The 21,968-nt window shown below is 36.6% G+C and overlaps 1 protein-coding gene across 10 annotated transcripts in view; it reads right to left on the bottom strand.

The window, feature by feature from the left end:
• Positions 1–21,968, bottom strand: part of NUMB (NUMB endocytic adaptor protein) — a 219,509-nt gene that overhangs the window by 59,791 nt on the left and 137,750 nt on the right. For all 10 annotated transcript variants that reach the window (XM_036913268.2, XM_036913276.2, XM_036913273.2 and 7 more), the window contains one exon: positions 9,958–10,098. In XM_036913268.2, coding sequence (XP_036769163.2) covers positions 9,958–10,083 — 126 coding nt within the window. In that variant the 5' untranslated portion in view covers positions 10,084–10,098. The remainder of the gene's footprint in view (positions 1–9,957; positions 10,099–21,968) is intronic.

Genomic DNA, 21,968 nt, shown 5'->3' with positions numbered 1-21,968 from the left:
AGAATAAAACAATAGCAAAAATCAATGAAACCAAGAGCTGGTTCTTCGAGAAAATAAACAAAATAGATAAGCCTCTAGCCAGACTTATTAAGAAGAAAAGAGAGTCAACACAAATCAACAGTATCAGAAACGAGAAAGGAAAAATCACGACGGACCCCACGGAAATGCAAAGAATTATTGGAGAATACTATGAAAACCTATATGCTAACAAGCTGGGAAACCTAGGAGAAATGGACAACTTCCTAGAAAAATACAACCTTCCAAGATTGACCCAGGAAGAAACAGAAAATCTAAACAGACCAATTACCAGCAACGAAATTGAAGCAGTAATCAAAAAACTACCAAAGAACAAAACCCCCGGGCCAGATGGATTTACCTCGGAATTTTATCAGACATACAGGGAAGACATAATACCCATTCTCCTTAAAGTTTTCCAAAAAATAGAGGAGGAGGGGATACTCCCAAACTCATTCTATGAAGCTAACATCACCCTAATACCAAAACCAGGCAAAGACCCCACCAAAAAAGAAAACTACAGACCAATATCCGTGATGAACGTAGATGCAAAAATACTCAACAAAATATTAGCAAACCGAATTCAAAAATACATCAAAAGGATCATACACCATGACCAAGTGGGATTCATCCCAGGGATGCAAGGATGGTACAACATTCGAAAGTCCATCAACATCATCCACCACATCAACAAAAAGAAAGACAAAAACCACATGATCATCTCCATAGATGCTGAAAAAGCATTTGACAAAGTTCAACATCCATTCATGTTAAAAACTCTCAGCAAAATGGGAATAGAGGGCAAGTACCTTAACATAATAAAGGCCATCTATGATAAACCCACAGCCAACATTATATTGAACAGCGAGAAGCTGAAAGCATTTCCTCTGAGATCGGGAACTAGACAGGGATGCCCACTCTCTCCACTGTTATTTAACATAGTACTGGAGGTCCTAGCCATGGCAATCAGACAAAATAAAGAAATGCAAGGAATCCAGATTGGTAAAGAAGAAGTTAAACTGTCACTATTTGCAGATGACATGATACTGTACATAAAAAACCCTAAAGACTCCACCCCAAAACTACTAGAATTGATATCGGAATACAGCAAAGTTGCAGGATACAAAATCAACACACAGAAATCTGTGGCTTTCCTATATACTAACAATGAACCAACAGAAAGAGAAATCAGGAAAACAACTCCATTCACAATTGCATCAAAAAAAATAAAATACCTAGGAATAAACCTAACCAAAGAAGTGAAAGACTTATACTCTGAAAACTACAAGTCACTCTTAAGAGAAATCAAAGGGGACACTAACAGATGGAAACTCATCCCATGCTCGTGGCTAGGAAGAATTAATATCGTCAAAATGGCCATCCTGCCCAAAGCAATATACAGATTTGATGCAATCCCTATGAAACTACCAGCAACATTCTTCAATGAACTGGAACAAATAATTCAAAAATTCATATGGAAACACCAAAGACCCCGAATAGCCAAAGCAATCCTGAGAAAGAAGAATAAAGTAGGGGGGATCTCACTCCCCAACTTCAAGCTCTACTATAAAGCCATAGTAATCAAGACAATTTGGTACTGGCACAAGGACAGAGCCACAGACCAATGGAACAGACTAGAGAATCCAGACATTAACCCAGACATATATGGTCAATTAATATTTGATAAAGGAGCCATGGACATACAATGGCGAAATGACAGTCTCTTCAACAGGTGGTGCTGGCAAAACTGGACAGCTACATGTAGGAGAATGAAACTGGACCATTGTCTAACCCCATATACAAAAGTAAACTCAAAATGGATCAAAGACCTGAATGTAAGCCATGAAACCATTAAACTCTTGGAAGAAAACATAGGCAAAAACCTCTTAGACATAAACATGAGTGACCTCTTCTTGAACATATCTCCCTGGGCAAGGAAAACAACAGCAAAAATGAGTAAGTGGGACTATATTAAGCTGAAAAGCTTCTGTACAGCAAAAGACACCATCAATAGAACAAAAAGGAACCCTACAGTATGGGAGAATATATTTGAAAATGACACATCCGATAAAGGCTTGACGTCCAGAATATATAAAGAGCTCACACGCCTCAACAAACAAAAAACAAATAACCCAATTAAAAAATGGGCAGAGGAACTGAACAGTTCTCCAAAAAAGAAATACAGATGGCCAACAGCCACATGAAAAGATGCTCCACATCGCTAATTATCAGAGAAATGCAAATTAAAACTACAATGAGGTATCACCTCACACCAGTAAGGATGGCTGCCATCCAAAAGACAAACAACAACAAATGTTGGCGAGGCTGTGGAGAAAGGGGAACCCTCCTACACTGCTGGTGGGAATGTAAGTTAGTTCAACCATTGTGGAAAGCAGTATGGAGGTACATCAAAATGCTCAAAACAGACTTACCATTTGACCCAGGAATTGCACTCCTAGGAATTTACCCTAAGAATGCAGCAATCAAGTATGAGAAAGATCAGTGCACCCCTATGTTTATCGCAGCACTATTTACGATAGCCAAGAATTGGAAGCAACCTAAATGTCAATCGATAGATGAATGGATAACGAAGATGTGGTACATATACACAATGGAATACTACTCAGCCATAAGAAAAGGGCAAATCCAATCATTTGCAGCAACATGGATGGAGCTGGAGGGTATTATGCTCAGTGAAACAAGCCAAGCGGAGAAAGAGAAATACCAAATTATTTCACTTATCTGTGCAATATAAGAACAAAGGAAAAACTGAAGGAACAAAACAGCACCAGAATCACAGAACTCAAGAATGGACTAACAGGTACCAAAGGGAAAGGGACTGGGGAGGATGGGTGGGTAGGGAGGGATAAGGGGGGGAGAAGTAGGGGGGTATTAAGATTAACATGCATGGGGGGTAGGAGAAAAGGGAGGGCTGTACAACTCAGAGAAGGCAAGTAGTGATTCTACAACATTTTGCTATGCTGATGGACAGTGACTGTAAAGGGGTTTATAGGGGAGACCTGGTATAGGGGAGAGCCTAGTAAACATAATATTCGTCATGTAAGTGTAGATTAGTGATACCAAAAACAAAGCAAAACAAAACAAACAAACAAAAAAAAGGGCAGTTCCTGTGTGGTAACCTCCAATGAGTTCTACACAAGGGTATATAGGGCATATAAAAGTGTAGGCAAAGGGTCTGTTTGTGTTTATACAGAGGATCAACGCCTAATTTGGCTACCCCGCAAATGAACTAAGATACGATATGAAAGAGAACTTCCAACATCAGCACTCTCTGGAAGACTCATGCCAGAAGATGATCATCAAAAAACCCCAACAAAGATCCATGCACTGCTACAGCTGTAGATGCACTCATCCCACCAACTCCTGGACTTGCCATGGGAATGAAGGAGATATCTAAGCTGGCCTGTGCATACAGTAAAACAACAAATTTGACTGGATCTATACTGTTGGAACTCAACCAAGAATTAGGAGAAGTGCAAATTGTAGTGCTCCAAAATCTTACAACTACAGACTATTTACTGTTAAAAGAACATAAGGGATGTGAACATTCCCCAGGAATGGGTTGTTTTAATTTGTCTGATTTCTCTCAGACTGTTCAAGTTCAGTTGGACAATATCCACCATATCATAGATAAGTGTTCACAAATGCCTAAGGTGCCTAACTGGTTTTCTTGGTTTCACTGGAGATGGCTGGTAATTACAGATATGCTTTGGTTATGTAACTATACTCCTATTATGTTAATGTGTGTGCGCAATTTAAGTAGTAGCTTAAAACCTATACATGCTGAAATTACTCTACAAGAAGATATGTCAAAGAAATAATCAATCTTCCCATGTTTTCTTCCGCCTGCTACTTCTATAGCTTTTCTTCTTCCTTCCTAATTACAACCCTTAAATAGAATTCGTGCCTCATATCAAATTTACCGAGTATCATAATTCTTCCAAGTGGTAAAGATACCTCAAGACAAATGCTGGGCATAGAAGCCACAGGGCATAAATATGCAAAGAAGTAAAAAGCTAACCTTTTCAAACAATAAGGCTTCCCTCTCACTTACCAACTTCACATTTCCCTGTATGGCCCCGGAAGATGACTGGTTAGCCAGAGACGGGTAAGATTCCTCAAGGGAGGAACAACCTAAGACAGGCACAGTCGCAGGGGGGTCATCAGGTGAGAAATTGGGGATCAACAGAGGTGAGGCTTAGAACCTCACCCCCCCTGTTCTGAGAGAAATCTTCTGCATACGTGGATGTTTTATTGCCCTTGTCTAGCTTGGATTAACACATAGTCTACAGGCACACACCTGATCATCTACAGTTGCTCTCTTACAACACTAAACTATGTTTTCTACCTTTATCTTGTATCTACCTACCACTTCAGCATTTTATTAAAAATAATAATAATAAAGAGAGAAATGTGGTATCCACATATAAGTCAAGTATAAAAACCAAATGAATATTCATATTTGAACTGACTGTTTATAGTTCATAATGCATGAGCAAAACCGAAAGTTTCTGTGATGACTGCCCTTGTACTGTTCACTATGTAACTTATTCATTATGTAAGAATTTGTTCTCCATGTAAGAACTTGTTTGTTATGCCTCAGAAGATTGGAGACTGACGAAAATTAGGCTTGGGGTGGATTAATGATTGTGCATTGAGCATTGACTCCCCTATACAGAATTTTATTGTTGTTAACAACCATTTGATCAATAAATATGAGAGATGTCCTCACAAAAAAAAAAAAAAAAAAAAGGACAGACTTCCAATGTTAAAATAAATAAGTAACCGGGATGTAATGTATAGCATAAGGAATATAGTCAAGATATTGTAACAGCTTGGTAGGGTGATAGCTGGAACGTAGAATTATGTATATAAATATTGTATCACTGTGTTGTACACTTGAAACTAATGTAATGTAATACTGTGCGTCAACTACCCTTCAATAAAAAATAATTATCTAAAAAAAAAAAAAAAAAGAAATTAAAACTAAGAACTTTTAAATATGATTCATTTAAAAATACTGATATTAAACCCATTTATGCTAACATAAATAACATTCCTAATGAAAAATAAGTATATTTCAAAACAAGAAAATTTTGTGAGTGTGACATCTTTTCACAAATTTGAAAATCTCTTTACTATCTGGTAATAGAAGAAAATTGGATTCTCAAATTTGCATCTATATTCAATCTGTTACAGTATGTTGTTTGGTTGAAGTATATGAGCTTTATACAGATACACACAGTTGGAAAACAAAGCACTTAAGGATCCCATGAAAAGGTCTGGGGATCTGACTTTGAGAACCAGTATCTTACATTTTTATAGATAAGATTTCACTTTTAACATTAAAATTCCTCCTCCATTGAAAAATTATCTCTGTTATACTAGCAAGGCAAGCTTTGAAACCTACTTTAATCATTATTCTAATCCTAAATTATTATACATACATAGGTACCAGTATACTTATACAAAAATGGCAGAGATCAAACTAGTGGTAGGTTTACTTATCATCCACTAATTGCACTTCTATTTCTAGCAATTACATATTCCATACCTATTCTTTCAGAGTAGCTATTCTACTGTGTTCAAAATCTAATTCTCTAACTTCTCTCCTCACTCTTCTACAGATGTATTTACTTCCTATTTCCTTGGGAAAATATATCTTTAGAATAGAAAGCTGTCAATCTCAAACCATGGACACTATAAATTTAAATGCATTTACACCATTTTCCACCTTTGCTACTCTTAAAATAGAAGCAGCATCTTTCTGTAAGTCCAAAATGAATCAGCTCTCTACATGTTTCTTTGTAAAGGCCTTGAATTATCTCAAGTTTCTCCTACCTTGAAAACAAAATTCAACACAAAATCAAACCAGCAGTAATTTATATATTTTAAATGAGAAAACTTTATGGTGTATAAAATTATATCTAATAAAGCTGTTAAACACACACACACACACACACACACACACACACACAGTTTCTTGACCTCAAACTCCTTTTGCTTCTCTGCCTTCTGCTCTCCTTTGAAGACAAAATTTTTCATTAAAAAGTGTTTTAACTGCCTTATTGAGATATAACTGACATACAATAAACTATTCATATTTGCAGTATACAACTTACTGAATTTTAAAATATACATACACCCGGAAACCATCATCACAATCAATATAATAAACACCCATCACCACTAAAAGTTTCCTTGTGTACTCTGAAATATTTTCCTTCCACCCCTACCCATCCACATACAACTTTGTTTGACAAATTTCTTGGATCTCTAGACTTGTCTCCTACCTTATTTTGCACCCATTACTTCTCAGTCTGGATTCCATCTTCATGACTCTATTGTAAGTGCTACCATCAAAGTCACTGAGACTTTCAAATTTTTAATCTAATGAAGTTTCATTTCTTCCTTGCTATCTTTATAGCATTTGAACACTTTCTCCTTCCTCAACATCTTGGCTTCTAAGATGACACTCTCCAGGTTTTCCCTTCTACCTCTCTGGCTACTCATTCTTATTCTCCTTTGAAGATACCTCTTGCACTGCCTGTCCTTTCTACATTTTTCCTAGGCCCTCTTCTCTTCTTACCTCCACCAGGCAATCTCACTTAGTTATGACTTTAATGATAATTTATTGAGTAATAATAAATAAATAAATAAAAGTCAATTCTCATTATTTAAGAATGTATATATTTATAAACTCACCTACTCACAAAAATGTATTTGTTATCTCCAAATCAAAACTCATGGTGCTTTTGTGATCAGTGAGGATCTGCATGTACACGTCTCATAGGCACCTCAAAAAGAACTCATCTCTACCCCCAAACGTGTTCTTCCTCAGTGAACATACCCACTACCCTGCTAGTTGCCTATATGGGAACTTTTTATACCAAGATATCTCTAGTTTAGAATTCAGTAGTCTCAAAGACAACTCCTGATAAGACATCATTTGCCCAGCTCTATATCTGACTGAAGGAATGCATCTATTTCTAGGCCATGGAAAAAATTTTCAGGTTCTGATTCTCCTATCCTACCCTGGGTCACTTGTATTTCAGTGTGTAGGATGGAGTAGGGTGGGGTGGGAAGGGAAGGCAGGTTAAGTGGGACATGACATAGCAGGGGATGAATTTCTTGTAGAAAAGATTTCAAAAAGCTATTTGGAAAGGACCATACAAATACACCCTAAACAAGCTGTCCTACCTGTGTAAATTATAAATTTTTTATCTTATTAATTACACCAAAAAATACTAAACCTTATTCATGTCACAAAAGATACTTAAAAGCTATATATTTTCTAGCCAGTTAGAAGTGCTTCAATTATTTCAATACTGTGTATACTAGCTTCTCAGAATCCTGTGATAGAAGTTTTAAGGAAATATATATGCTTGTTTATTACAAATATGATACAAACTCATAAGAAATGTTACTAGTTCCAAAAGGTATACACTGAAAAGTAAAAGATCACTAATCATTCATTCCCATTTTGTAGTTCAGAGTTACCTGTGTCTTCTCAGATATTTCTTACATAATAAATAAATATATATGTATTTTTAACAATAAGCAGAATCATACTACATGTAACAATTCCTGTTGCCTTTATCTTTTAATTGTCTCTCAATTTACTTCATTTCTCATCTCCACAGTTACCACCCTAGTCCATCCTATCATGACCTCTCCTCTGGATTATGCTAATACTCTTTCACCAGATTCCACATGTCCCCAGAAAGGTACCTCCAAACTAGAGTCCCAGTTTGGGAAGATGAAAAAGATGGAGATGGATGGTGCTGATGACTGCACAACACGAATGCTATTAATACCACTGTATTGTATGTATACTTCGAAGTGGTTAAAATGGTACATTTTGTGCTATGCATATTTCACAATAAAATAAATACATAAAATAATGAAAAACACACCATTTAACAGCTTTGCATTACTCTTAAAGTCGAAAATCTTTAACCTGGCTTACAAAGCCCTGCCCTGCTTCTTTCCAGGTTCATCTCATATAACTTCCTAAATTATAGCCTTCCTTTAGCTTCTTGACTTCATTCTTTCCTCCCACCATCAGGGCCTATGTATATACACTTTCCATAATTTTGAAATGCTCTGCCTATATTTTCACCTAATTGATCCCTACTAAGTCTTTAGATATTAGGCCAAACTTTACTTTCTCAGGGAAACCTTTGTCTAATCTAGGTCAAGTTTTTTTTTTTTCCTGTATCCTCTTATAGAACCAGGTTCCCTTTTTAAAAAGCACTTATCTCAGTTTGTATTCATTTATTATCAATGCTAATATCTAGATAAAATATGTCTGTTCCACAAGGAGACTAAAATCCACAAGAACAAGAACTGTATCTTATTCAATGACCACTTAAGCATATGCCAGGCACATAGCAGGTATTCAAAAACAACTTACCAAGTATATGAATTTAGGTCTACCTTACTCTTTTTAAAATAGTGGCAAAGGATTCCACTTAATGGATGTCATAATTTCTTTATCTAATCTCAGAATGATGGGCATTTAACTTGATTTCAGGTTTTTGCTACTACAAACACAATGCTAGGATGAACACTTGTGCCAATATTTCTATGAATGTACTTAAATGTAAGTATTAAATGTAAAATTGCTGGTCAAAAGTACATTTAAAATTTTAACTTTTATTTCCAAACTGCCCTCCTTTAGAGGTTGCGATTTATGTTCCAAGCAATCAACAGTGTGTAAAAGTAAGCATTTCCACACACTTAATACTCAATTTGTATAATCAAAATGAACCTACTATTTTGGGTGTGGGGTGGAGAGGTAGTAGAGATGAGTATTAGTTTTCATGTGAGAGGTTCATTTTTTCATATTTTAATATCATACTAAACATTTAAAATTAAAATATTTAAGTTTATTATTCCTATAAAAGAAGTTACAGTAAAAAAGTAGACAAAGCTACATGATTAGGAAAATGCTTAGTTGCTAACTGGAAAAATTTTGTGTACTTCAAAAACCATGTATTTACTTAACCTGTAGAGTCTACAAATGACTTTTCCTGTCACACAGATCTTCCTTCCTGTAGCTTTAGTTTATGCCTTAATCAATGATGCTGGGGCAGTAAAAAGGAGGAAAAATCACATACATATTCACACATAAGAATATACAGAAAACAGAAAAATGTTAACATGTTATATTAAGCTGATTTTTTTCTTCAAGATAATAACATTTTGGTCTAGTTTTTCTATTTTTTTGCCCCCACACTTAATATATCTCATAGCATGCTTATGTAATTATAAATTGCTTCTTTTCACTAAACAGTATAGCATGTATATTTCTTCCATGACCTTAAATATGACCCTTCTCCAGAGTCTCAAGTAGTAGTAAGAAAAAGCACCTGTATGGCACCCCCTTCTCTATATCTGTACTATGTTTCTCAACCTCTCTGAGCTTCCATTTTCTGATCTGACAAATGAAAGCATTAGTTTAAATGACTTCTGTATAATTAAACTTGTAAAATTAAAGAGAAAATCCCTTTTAACTCCTCTGATTTAAGATTTTCTAAACCACACCAGGCCTATATTTAGGAAAGCAGATTCCCCCTCCCTCTGTTCTACCACCTAGTAAGCATATAATAATAATTTGAAAATACTTTGGTTATTGACAATTCAGGATTTTTAGGTATTTCAGGATTAGTATTCTTATCAGAGATGATTTTATTTGTAGTGATTCCAGGTTATATACCAGAAATTCTTATTTAAATATAAAGAGAAAAATCACTATTTACCATCTATTTTTCTTCTTATTAATTCTACCATTGAAACAGAATATGAAGGGATTAGTTTTAGAGGGTTGTCTTGTAACTGTCTTAATTAATGGGATTTCACATACAATAGACTGTCAATTCTTTCTCACACTAGATTTATAGAAACATGAGCTCTTACCTTAACTGGGAAGCTACATTTTCCAGTACGAACCCCTTCTTCATCTGTCTGCCACTGATGTGGACGGCTGGCCTCTGGAACATAAACATCTTTCTTTCTCCTAAAACTTTGCCGTAGTTTGTTCATTTTAATTTTTATAATCTGCAGACAGAATAAAATAAACACCATGAAGAAGTTATTACCTCTTCACATATTTAAAATTTGGATTACCATACTAATAAAAAACTAATGTCCCAAATTAAAGATTTTCGTTTTGGGGAAAATAAACAATTAGTACACTTCATCTTAAAGTAACTCTAAGCTAAAACAAATCATTTCACTTTTTGAAAAGACAACTATAACACTAATTATTGTAAAACAATAACCTCTAGTAGAATTTGAAGAGATAAACTCTAAGAGCTTTCAAACATTTTAATTGCAATAATCCAGTGAGTATTCCTACTAATCTACCTCTAAATATACCCTAACTTCTGTAAAAGGACATTTTTACATGTAGGCCAAATTACAGACTTCTAACAATTTCTGAAAACTTTAATCCTTATTATGAAAAAGTCATTCTGAAACACCAAAATTTGGGGATCTTTTTGGATTACTATTAAAGACACTAAAAAATCAGGGACTGTAATTGCCTTTTTATAAAAAGGAATAAAGTTTCCTTTAAACATACATAAAGAATTTTAAAAGTTCTACTAGGATTAATCTAATGAAGAAATTTCTTGCAAGTAGTATGACATCAAAATGTACTTATGTATCTATATTAGATATGAAAGCAATCTAATAGTTTTCAGTGACAAAGGCCCAAGTCTCGGTATTAACTGTAAATTAAAATATTAAACTATAGTCACTCACCCATATTATCAAGTCCCCCCCATACTTCTCTAGTCTTTTCAAAGGTACAGTAGAAATCACAAAACTACAGGGAAGGAAAGCCTAGTTGATAAGAAACAACAGAACATTCAAGAAAGAAATCAATGAATGAATGCAACGAATAAGTGCCATTTTACAGAGCAAATCCCAAAATCTGAGGCCAATACGTCCAGTTTTCTGTTAAGGAGCATGGCTCATTCTTTCCCTGAAGGATTTAAGTACCTCAACGAGCCTAAAAGAGACCTTAACTTGAGAAAATGATGTGACAAAGCTACATAAAGGAAACAGCTTCTTTGTCAGGCAGGAGTGCTAAATGCAAGGGATTGAACATTAACTCCCACAAGACACCAGAGAGACTTGAAAATTGAAGTGTGCACTCTGAAGAAAATTCTTTTATATTTCAAAATGCATGCCACAGAACTATTACCAAATTAGCTAATTTACACAGACAAGCTAATCCTACCACACATCTTGAAAGTTAATAACTGACAGATGAATTGCAATGTAAAAATCCCTGGATTTTCTAAAAATAAATTTATTATTTCTCAATTCAAAATTGATTTACAGAGTATAAAAAGTAGACATTAAATAATCAAAAGGACTGGACAAAAGATGGTCATTCCTTTCCCTTTAAGAAGATCACTCAGGAGATGGGCGGAAGATGGCGGCGTGAGTAGAGCAGAGGAAATCTCCTCCCCAAACCACATATATCTATGAAAATATAAAAAAGACAACCCTTCCTAGAATAAAGACCAGAGGACACAGGACAATATCCAGACCACATCCGCACCTGAGAGAACCCAGCGCTTCACAAAGGGGGTAAGATACAAGCCCGGCCCAGCGGGAGCCGAGCACCCCTCCCCCCAGCTCCTGGCGGGAGAAGAATAGGCAGAGCGGGAGGGAGACGGAGCCCAGGACTGCCGAACACCCAGCCCCAGCCATCCGGGCCAGAGTGCAGACACAGTGCGTGCGCAGGGGGCCCTGGATACTAGGAAAACAGGGCAGCAAGAACAGTGAGCGGGCACTGGAGGCCGGGTGCTGGAGGACATAAGAAAAGCGAGCGACCAATTTTTTTTTTTTTTTTTTTGCTGTTTTGTTTTGGCAAGCGCTTTTTGGAAGTCTTAAAGGGATAGGGACCCCAATACTAGGGAAACAGGGCAGCAAGAACAGTGAGCGGGCACCGGAGGCCTGGTGCCGGAGGACACCAGAAAAGCGAGTGACCACTTTTTTTTTTTTTCTGTTTTGTTTTGGCAAGCATTTTTTGGAAGTCTTAAAGGGATAGGGACCCCAATACTAGGGAAACAGGGCAGCAAGACCGGTGAGCAGATGCCTGAGGCTGGCGCCGGAGAATAAAGAAAAACGAGCGGCCACCCCTTTTTTTTTTTTTTTTGGTGGTCGTTGTTTTGTTTTGGTGGGTGCTTTTTGGAAGTCTTAAAGGGGCAGGGCGGGACACTTAATCCAGAGGTAGGGAATCCGGGGATCTCTGGGCACCCTAACCCCTGGGCTGCAGGGAGCAGGGAGGCCCCTTACAGAGATAAATAGCCTCCCAGCCGCTCCCCCTCCAACGCGACTCCACCACTTTGGAGCAGCTGCCCGAGCCAGGCCACGCCCACAGCAACAGCGGAGATAAACTCCATAGCAGCCCGGCAGGAAGCAGGAAACCTGTCTGCGCACAGCTGCCCAGCACAAGCCACTAGAGGTCGCTGTTCTCCCAGGAGAGGAGGGCCACAAACCAACAAGAAGGGAAGTTCTTCCAGCCATCACTCGTCCCAGCTCTGCAAACTATTCCTATCACCATGAAAAGGCAAAACTACAGGCAGACAAAGATCACAGAGACAACACCAGAGAAGGAGACAGACCTAACCAGTCTTCCTGAAAAAGAATTCAAAATAAGAATCATAAACATGCTGACAGAGATGCAGAGAAATATGCAAGAGAAATGGGATGAAGTCTGGAGGGAGATCACAGATGCCAGAAAGGAGATTGCAGAAATGAAACAAACTCTGGAAGGGTTTATAAGCAGAATGGATAGGATGCAAGAGGCCATTGATGGAATTGAAACCAGAGAACAGGAACGCATAGAAGCTGACATAGAGAGAGATAAAAGGATCTCCAGGAATGAATCAATATTAAGAGAACTGTGTGACCAATCCAAAAGGAACAATATCCGTATTATAGGGGTCCCAGAAGAAGAAGAGAGAGGAAAAGAGATGGAAAGTATCTTAGAAGAAATAATTGCTGAAAACTTCCCCACACTGGGGGAGGAAATAATCGAACAGACCACGGAAATAGACAGAACCCCCAACAGAAAGGATCCAAGAAGGACAACACCAAGACACATAATAATTAAAATGGCAAAGATCAAGGACAAGGAAAGAGTTTTAAAGGCAGCTAGAGAGAAAAAGGTCACCTATAAAGGAAAACCCATCAGGCTAACATCAGACTTCTCCACAGAAACCCTACAGGCCAGAAGAGAATGGCATGATATATTTAATACAATGAAACAGAAGGGCCCTGAACCAAGGATACTGTATCCAGCACGACTATCATTCAAATATGACGGTGGGATTAAACAATTCCCAGACAAACAAAAGCTGAGGGAATTTGCTTCCCACAAACCACCTCTACAGAACATCTTACAGGGACTGCTCTAGATGGGAGCACTCCTAGAAAGAGCACAGCACAAAACACCCAACATATGAAGAATCGAGGAGGAGAAACAAGAAGGGAGAGAAGAAAAGAATCTCCAGACAGTGTATATAACAGCTCAATAAGTGAGCTAAGTTAGGCAGTAAGATACTAAAGAGGCTAACCTTGAACCTTTGGTAACCACGAATTTAAAGCCTGCAATGGCAATAAGTACATATCTTTCAATAGTCACCGTAAATGTTAATGGGTTGAATGCACCAATCAAAAGACACAGAGTAATAGAATGGATAAAAAAGCAAGACCCATCTATATGCTGCTTACAAGAAACTCACCTCAAACCCAAAGACATGTACAGACTAAAAGTCAAGGGATGGAAAAACATATTTCAAGCAAAGAAGATCACTCATTCCTAAAGTACCTTAAATGACATCTACCTTCATCTAATAGATTTCAAAAAAGAATTCCATAACTGTCTCTGATAATACATCCTGTTATACACTCTTTCATATCACATTTAAGAAATGTACACAAATGAAAATGTAAGAAAACAAAAAACACCTACATTTTTGCTCAAGTTGACACCCTAGAAATAGTGAGGCAAAAGCCTGTATGAGTCCTTCTTTTAATTTCTTTCTCTTAGTGAAAAAGACGATCCACCTACCCAGCTGGCCAAGGCAGACACACCTGAAAAGTCATCTCTGCCTTTACTCCTTCTCTGACGAATATCATTACTGATTTTACTTTCTGAATATATCTTGTATTCATTCCCCCACTCACCATATCTGTTCTACTATCCTGACATTTGCTTAAATTATTGCAGAAGCCCATTACTTAATGATCTCTTTGCTTCTAAAAGAAATCCATTCCAATTTGTTTTAACTACTGCCAGAATGCTTTCTAAAATTCAGATCTGACCATGCAATTACTCTGCTTAAAATCCTTCAATTGCTCCACATTTCAAGATCAAGTCCAAATTCCTAAGCATGGCAGTCTTTTTTTCACCTGGCTTCACTCCCTCACCCTATTCACATGCTAAGCTCTAGCCATACTAAGATACTTACAATTGTCTGAATAAGGCATGTTCTCTTTCAGAGCCTCTGTGTATGTTCTTCCCTCTGCCAAGAAAGATCCTTCCCATTTGCCACTGGTTAAAGTCTACTCATCATTAAAGAGCCAACTTCTGAGTCTTCGGAGGAGCTAGCATTTTTTTCTGACAAGCCCCTACCTGGCCTGGATTAGGTCCTTCCCTTTCCTGATTCCCATTAACACCCTCTGCTTGCTTTTACTACTGTACTCATCAAACCTTATAGCAATTTTCCATTTCCTTAATAGTAGACTGTAGCTTATTTATTTAAATAGTACCCCTGCATCCTAACACAGTGTCTGTCACATATATGGCACCCTATAAATCTGAAGAAATGAAAGATAAAATAAATCCCTATTATATTAGGTGATATTTACCAGGTAAGATAAATGTAGACATAAGACCAGAGAATTACTGGTGTCAGAAAAGACTGCAGATATAAGAGCAGGCTAACTTCCTAACAAAGTTACCACTTCTATAACTTCCCTTAAAGGAAGATATCCCTGTTTAAATAACTCTTGTACAAGTTTACTTGCTCTTTGGGTAGCTACTGTTTTATCATTCTACTGACTACTAAAAGAATAGACTGAATGTGTCAACCCATTTGGGGTTTAAATATTTTGTCACTTTCAGTACTAAAATACTTTGATATCAGCATTTCTACAGGATATTACATATCAGTGATTCTCGAATTATGCTTTAAGTGGTCCTAGGATTTCTAAGGAGACACAGGGGCCACTGATTGGAAGGAAAGAGAAGGAGGTTAGAAGACTGGACACAACTCTCAGGAGGGGCTTTAGGTTCTGTCACAGCTTCAAACAGACAAACTCCACTTTACTGAAATTTACATGTTTGGGGAACATGTAGAAACTTAAGGAAAGGGTTTCATGGCTGGAAAATTTTTGAAAATTAGTGATATAATAGTTCTAAAATGAATGTGGCAAGATTAAAATACATAATGATAACATCTTGCTACTTCTTAATAAGTAACTACCGCTGCCCTGTAAAATAATCTAGCAATTAAGAAAAAAATTGATACATCAACAAAACTTTATGTTTTCAAGTAATCTACATATAATGATTTTGCTTACAAAGACAAAACAGCTAACAAGAAAGAGTGCTAATTCCAAGTAACACTTATTGGTCCTCAATAAAGTTGAACTTTACTCCCCCCCAAAAAAATCATACCCCTTGGGAAAATCCTGGTGGAACACAGGTGAATGATCTATTTTTCTAAGTATAAAAACTGGGAACTTATCTTGTCCTACAAACTAAATTTTAGAAAAAGAAATGAAATCACCTTACTACTAGAATTTTCAAAAGTCAGCAGGCACAATGTTAATTGCCAAATTCAGAAAATCTTTCTGCAGTTCTCATTCTCTTTAACTGCTCTGCAAAATGTCACACCATGATTCCAGTTCTCCTTTGTACACTTCTTTCTTCCCTGTATCCCCCTTTCCTTGCCCCAATACTCTTCTCCTCTGGTTTATCTTCTTCACCTCTGTTTCTATTGATGCCCTTGAGGGATTCCTCTACTTTCTCTCACACACTGATGGTATTTCTCCAAAAATCAGTCCTCAGTCTGTTTTCTCTTACTTATACTATCATTTATGGAGATATAATCAACACAAACTATCACGACAGCTTTGATGATTGCCTCATCGTATTTTTTAGTCTTCCTCCTTCAAATTTTTATATTTGGGTGCACTTATGTTGCCTCAAATACATTAATTTAAAGTTAAATCATTACCTCTATCTCCCATCCTTTAAGTCCTACCCCTCTGACCCAATTTGTTTTGGTCAGTAAAAACTGAGAACTTAATTATGTGCAGGGCCCTATTGCTAATGCTAGTGGATACAGGAATTAATAAGACAACTTGCCTTTAGGTGGCTCTCTCCCCTCATAAAAGGTTAATTTCTGTACCATATGGTGAATGTAACAATAGCACTATATACAATATGCTCTGGAAGCAGAGTCTAGGTTCAGGAAACATCTCCTGCAAGAGATATTGCCTGAGTTAGGTTTAAAAGGTAGAACAAAAATTAGCCACATACAGTGGGGAGTAGGAGGGAAAAAATATTTTAGGTAGAAGCAAAACCATCAAAAAAAGCATAGAGGTAGGAAATTAAATGCTAGGCAGCAATACAAGAAGAGGAAAGCAGAAATGAGGCTGGAGAAGCAAGCAAGGACCAGGTCCTGATTCTATCCCACAAACAACCAGAAGCCACTAAAAGGTTTTAAAAACATCAGTAACATGGTCATTTGCAATACAGCTATGTTACTCTGGTGGCAGTATGGAAAAGAAATTTGAGGGGGAAAGGCTACAGATAAATTAGAAGGCTTTAAAATAGTCTAGGGAAGTTAGGATGGGAGCTTGAACTAGGACATGGTGATAGCATAGGTGGAGAAAGGTGACTGACTGAAGCAAAGTTTAAGAGGTAGAAGTAGCAGTGAGAATTGTGTGAACATGATGTAACTGTGCTCCAGGAAATTATTTTGCCAAGGATGATAAGAATGCAAAGCCAAGTTTCACTGTGGGCTTCAGGAAATTCTTGTAAACTAATTTACCTGGGCAAACAGTTTGTGCATCAGGGTAAGCAGCAATCCTGACAGGGTAACAGACAGCCTCAAGACCTTTCTCTTGTTATGTCCACTCATTCTAAATATTGTGTCACAAACTTTGCCCATCCCAACCAGTTCCCCACCTTTTTTAAGACCTGCCTTAATCCATATGAGTCTAGGTCTCAAAACTCTACCCTTTCCTAATTTCCCCAAAGTACCAAGAGTCTGCTATAGTGGTGCCCTCTCTTGTTGCAGTGAATTTTTAAAACTTAGCTTTGCTTGATCAATAGGATTCTCTTAGTGAGGATGGTCAACAGCAGAAACTGGTGATTATTTATGGAAGATGAGCAAGACGGAGTGATCCAAATATAACTGAAGTTTTAGGCCTCAGTAAACTGGAAAGATGGATTCAGCAAATTGAATAGTTGGCTTTAAGGAGCTTGTTCATAGGGACTTGTTCTTCCAGGTGGATATGGGTAGAAGCCTGAAGTTCAGGGCAGAGGTCACGGCATTCAAAGGCAGTCATTATAGGTGAATTTTTGTGATGATCTCTTATAGTTTCCCTCTTTTTTCTGGACAGAAGTGAGGATACAGTGAATAGAATTAAACCCAGCACACTCAAACACAATCACAAGAGGTGCACATAACATGAAACTGTTCAAATGTATTAATATAGCCATACCAGTGATTAAACTTTAATGCTTATATTCTAGATAGTAAACAGCCACTGTGCTGAGTGCCACTCTCCTTCCTGACTTTCCACAATTCAGCAACTAATAGGTTCATACCTGGTTTAACAGAGTACTTAAGGCCAGTGAACATTCTGATTGTCAGTAGCAGTGCAAGTCAGATTCTGAAAGTACAATCTCTCTCAGGCACAGTTATTGGCTCCTTATTGGGTCCCCAGATGGTTGGCCTGCCTTTATGTGCCCCTGCCCAGTTACAGGTGGGCACAGCAAGGAGGATACAATTGTACTCACCAGCCCTCCACCCTGTCCACTACTGTTCCTGAACGTTGGCCATCATCCCTACATGGTACCCCAAGTGAGATCGGGAATAGACTTGTTGGGGGAGACAACACCTTTAGCAGTGACATGAGCTCCCCAGTAGTCAAACAGACCAACTATACCAGAACTATCTTTATCAGACAGGGAAAAAAAGCAAGACACAACTATATTCTGCCCACAATAAACCCTCTTTAAACATAATAGATTAAAAGTAAAAGGATAGTTTGTATTAATACTAGTCAAAAGAAAGCTGGAGTGGCTTTCTCAATAATTAACAGAATAAATAGGCAGAAAATCAGCAAGGATATAAACAGTTAAGACTTGAACAACAGTATTAACCAATATGACCTTGTTTAGATTTATAGAACATTCTACCCAATGACAACAGAATACACATTCTTCTCAAGTGCATGTGGAACATTTACCAACACAGACCATGTTCTGGGCCATAAAGCAAATTTAAAAGGATTCAAATCATACAATGTATGATCTCTGACCACGATTGCCAAATATGTGGAAAATAAATAATATATTCCAAAATAGTCCACGGGTCAAAGTAGAAATCAAAAGAGAATTTAGAAATTATTTGAAGTGAATGAAATACAGTACAGCAAAATTTGTGGTGTGCTGCCAAAATAATACTTAGAAATTTACAGAAACCAGTGGTTCTCAGCCAGGGGCACTCTTGCCCACTAGGGGATATTTGTAGACATTTTTGGTTGTCACTAGGGGGGTGCTACAGCGATCTAGTGGTTAATAACCAGGGATACTGCAGAAAGGCCTATAATGCACAGGACAACCCCCTACAACAAAGAATTATCCAGTTTTAAAATGTCAATAGTGTTACTACTGAGAAACCCTGCATTAAATGTCTATATTAGAAAAAAAGAAAGGTCTTACTTAAATCAATGACCTCATTTTCCACCGTTAGTAACTAAAGGGACAAAGAAATGCAAATTAAGCAGAAAATAAAGGATATAGTAGAGATCAGAGCAGAAAGCAATAAAGTAGGAAAATAGAAACAAAAAGAAAAGGAAACTAAAAACTGATTCTTTGAGATTAATAGAACTGCTAAACCTGTAGCCAAACTAATCAGAAAAAATATGTATACAAATTACCAGTATCATGAATGAGAGAGGTGTCATCACTAAAGATTCTACAGATATTAATAAGGGAGTATTATGAACAAGTTTATGCCAATAAATTCAACAACTTAGACGAAATGGAAAAATTCCTTTCAAGTCTCAAACTACCAAGCTTATGCAAGAAGAAATAGATAACCTGAACAGTCCTATATCTATTAATGAAATTGAATGTATAGTTAAAAATCTTCCCACAAAGAAAACTCCTGAACGGATTTGCTGGTGAATTCTACCAAACATTTAAGGAAGAAATTATACTAATTTTACGCACACTTCCCAAAAAACTGGGGAGAAGGGAATATTTCTCCAATCATTCTATGTGGCTAACATTAAAACAAGTTATTAAAAAGTAAGCTACAGATCAGTATCTCTCATGGACACACATGCAAAATACTACACCATGGTATGATAATGAAGCTGATTTTAAAGTCATTTTATCATAGAAGTAATAGATGTTACTGGTGAAGAATAGGAAAAACAGAAAGTCCAAATAATGAAGTACAAATGACCTGTAATCCCACTAAACAGAAATAACCTTCATTGATATTTTATAGCTTTTTCTTTGTGTTTCTTTATGAAAATGTGCTTAATTTTTTTTATTAAAAAGGGATCACATGATCTCTTTTTCTCAGCAAGTCCAGTTTGAAAATCTTTCTATCCCTGTCAGGGCAGTGTTCTTTTATTTATAATCTAGAGCTAATAATTCAAAAAAATGAGATTTTTATGCTTTTGTTATAATCAAAACTTCATATTCAAACATGAAGAAAAAAAGGTTATAGTTCTTTAAAGATTTGTTTCACTTAGCACCTATTACATTTATTTACATGAACTTTAAATTACATATGAAAGACTTTGAATATTTTAATTAAAATTTATTCAACAAGTATTTATTGACTGCCTACCGTGCTGTGTAGCAGTAAACAAAATAGAAAAACCCTGCCTCTATGAAGGAGACAGACTGAAAATAAATAGGCAAATTATTTATCTGGGTGACAAGATTCAACTGTTTAATTTTCAGCAAGTTTGCAAACTGGGTGTTAAACACAGCCTGTATTAAAAATTAAATTGTATAAACTTAATTTATTTTAAAACAAAAGTAATAAATACTAAAAACTCATCACTTCCCAATTATTTACTACACTTTATCTATGCTCCTGGTTTTATTTATGAGTTTGTATTTGTAAGGTAGAAACACTATAAAATGCTGGACTATTGTTCATTTATTTCCAATGTCATGTTCAGTGACTTCACATTGGTAGTTTCATATTGGCCATGGGAAAAGCATTTACACTATGGAATTTGGCAAAAACTACGAATCTAGGTTGATTTATTGTTTTGCATCTGTCTAGATCTAAGAAACTAATGAAGAAAAATGTTAAAAATGCAAATTAAACCTAAAAGTGTGTGGTCTCTGTAACCTTAAGAGTAGCACAAAAAAATTTGAGGAGATATTCCAGTATTTGAAAACCATTATCCAATTCTGCAAAGAAGCCTCTCTTATCATTGACAAATGAGTGAAATTTTGACACACATCTTCATTCTTTTACTTCCGTCTTACTCATTAACACAAACAAAAATATCAACTATCAGTCATGTTGGAACTACAGTCAGAGAACAAGTTGTAAAACATTCATTATCACATCACTGACTACAGTTGGCCCTTCAAGAACACAGATTTGAACTGCCTGGGTCCACTTATAAGGCAGATTTAAAAAATAAATACGTGGAAAAATTTTTTGAGATTTATGAGAATTTGAAAAATATAGTCTTTTTTCTCTAACTTACTCTGTTTATAGAATACAGTCTATAATACACATAACATACAAAATATGTATAAATCGATTGTTATGGTAATGCTTCTGGTCAATGGTAGGCTATTAGTAGTTAAGTTTTGGGGGAGTCAAGTTATACTTGGATTATCAGCTACACACTGTTAGGGAGCAGGGGAGTTGGAGCCCCTATCTCCCATGTTGTTTAAGGGTCAACTGTATATGATATGTTAAAAGATGGTAAATGCTATGCAGAAAAAAATGAACAGGGTCTAGAGGGATATTAGAAGTGCTGGAGGCAGGGATAAAATTTTAAATTAAGAAAGTAAGATTTGAGCAAAGAACTGAAGGAGGTACCAAAAAAGAAAAAGTGAGCCATGTAAATAGGATGAGAATTCCAGAAAAAGAAAAAAATCAATGCAAAGCTCCTGAGAGGGTAGCTTGTCTAGAGTGTTTGACAAACAGAAAGAAGGTGTGCCCAGTGCAAAATGATGACAAGAGTGTAAGAGCGATGAGACAGAAAGGTTACACAGGGCAAAGTCAAGTATGGCCTTATAGGTCAAACACTTTGATTTTTAACTCAGAGAAATGGGGAACTACTAGAGAGTTCTAAATAAAAGAATTCATGTTTACATTTGCCTGCTGGATTAAAAATGGATTGAAAGGAAGAATGGAGGCAGGGGCAATTAGAAGTATACTAATAATAACCCAGCAGATTATGGTAAACTGAATCCAGATGGTTAAAGGCAGAAGAGGTCCTGAATCTCTTCATGGCAGCTGTAGAAAATGCACTATTCACTGATATAATATCTGTTGGAATCAGATTTAGACCATCTAAGTGGGAGGAAGGCGTACTAGATTCCACTGTCAATGCTAGAATTAAAGACAGTTTTCTAAAACAAAGTAATAGCTCACCTGATTCAAATAAGA

The sequence above is a fragment of the Manis pentadactyla genome, chromosome 11, assembly GCF_030020395.1.
Source record: "Manis pentadactyla isolate mManPen7 chromosome 11, mManPen7.hap1, whole genome shotgun sequence".
Lineage (NCBI taxonomy): Eukaryota > Metazoa > Chordata > Mammalia > Pholidota > Manidae > Manis > Manis pentadactyla.
Note: the sequence above shows the minus strand (reverse complement) of the source record. Positions and strands in the feature narration are given on the sequence as shown.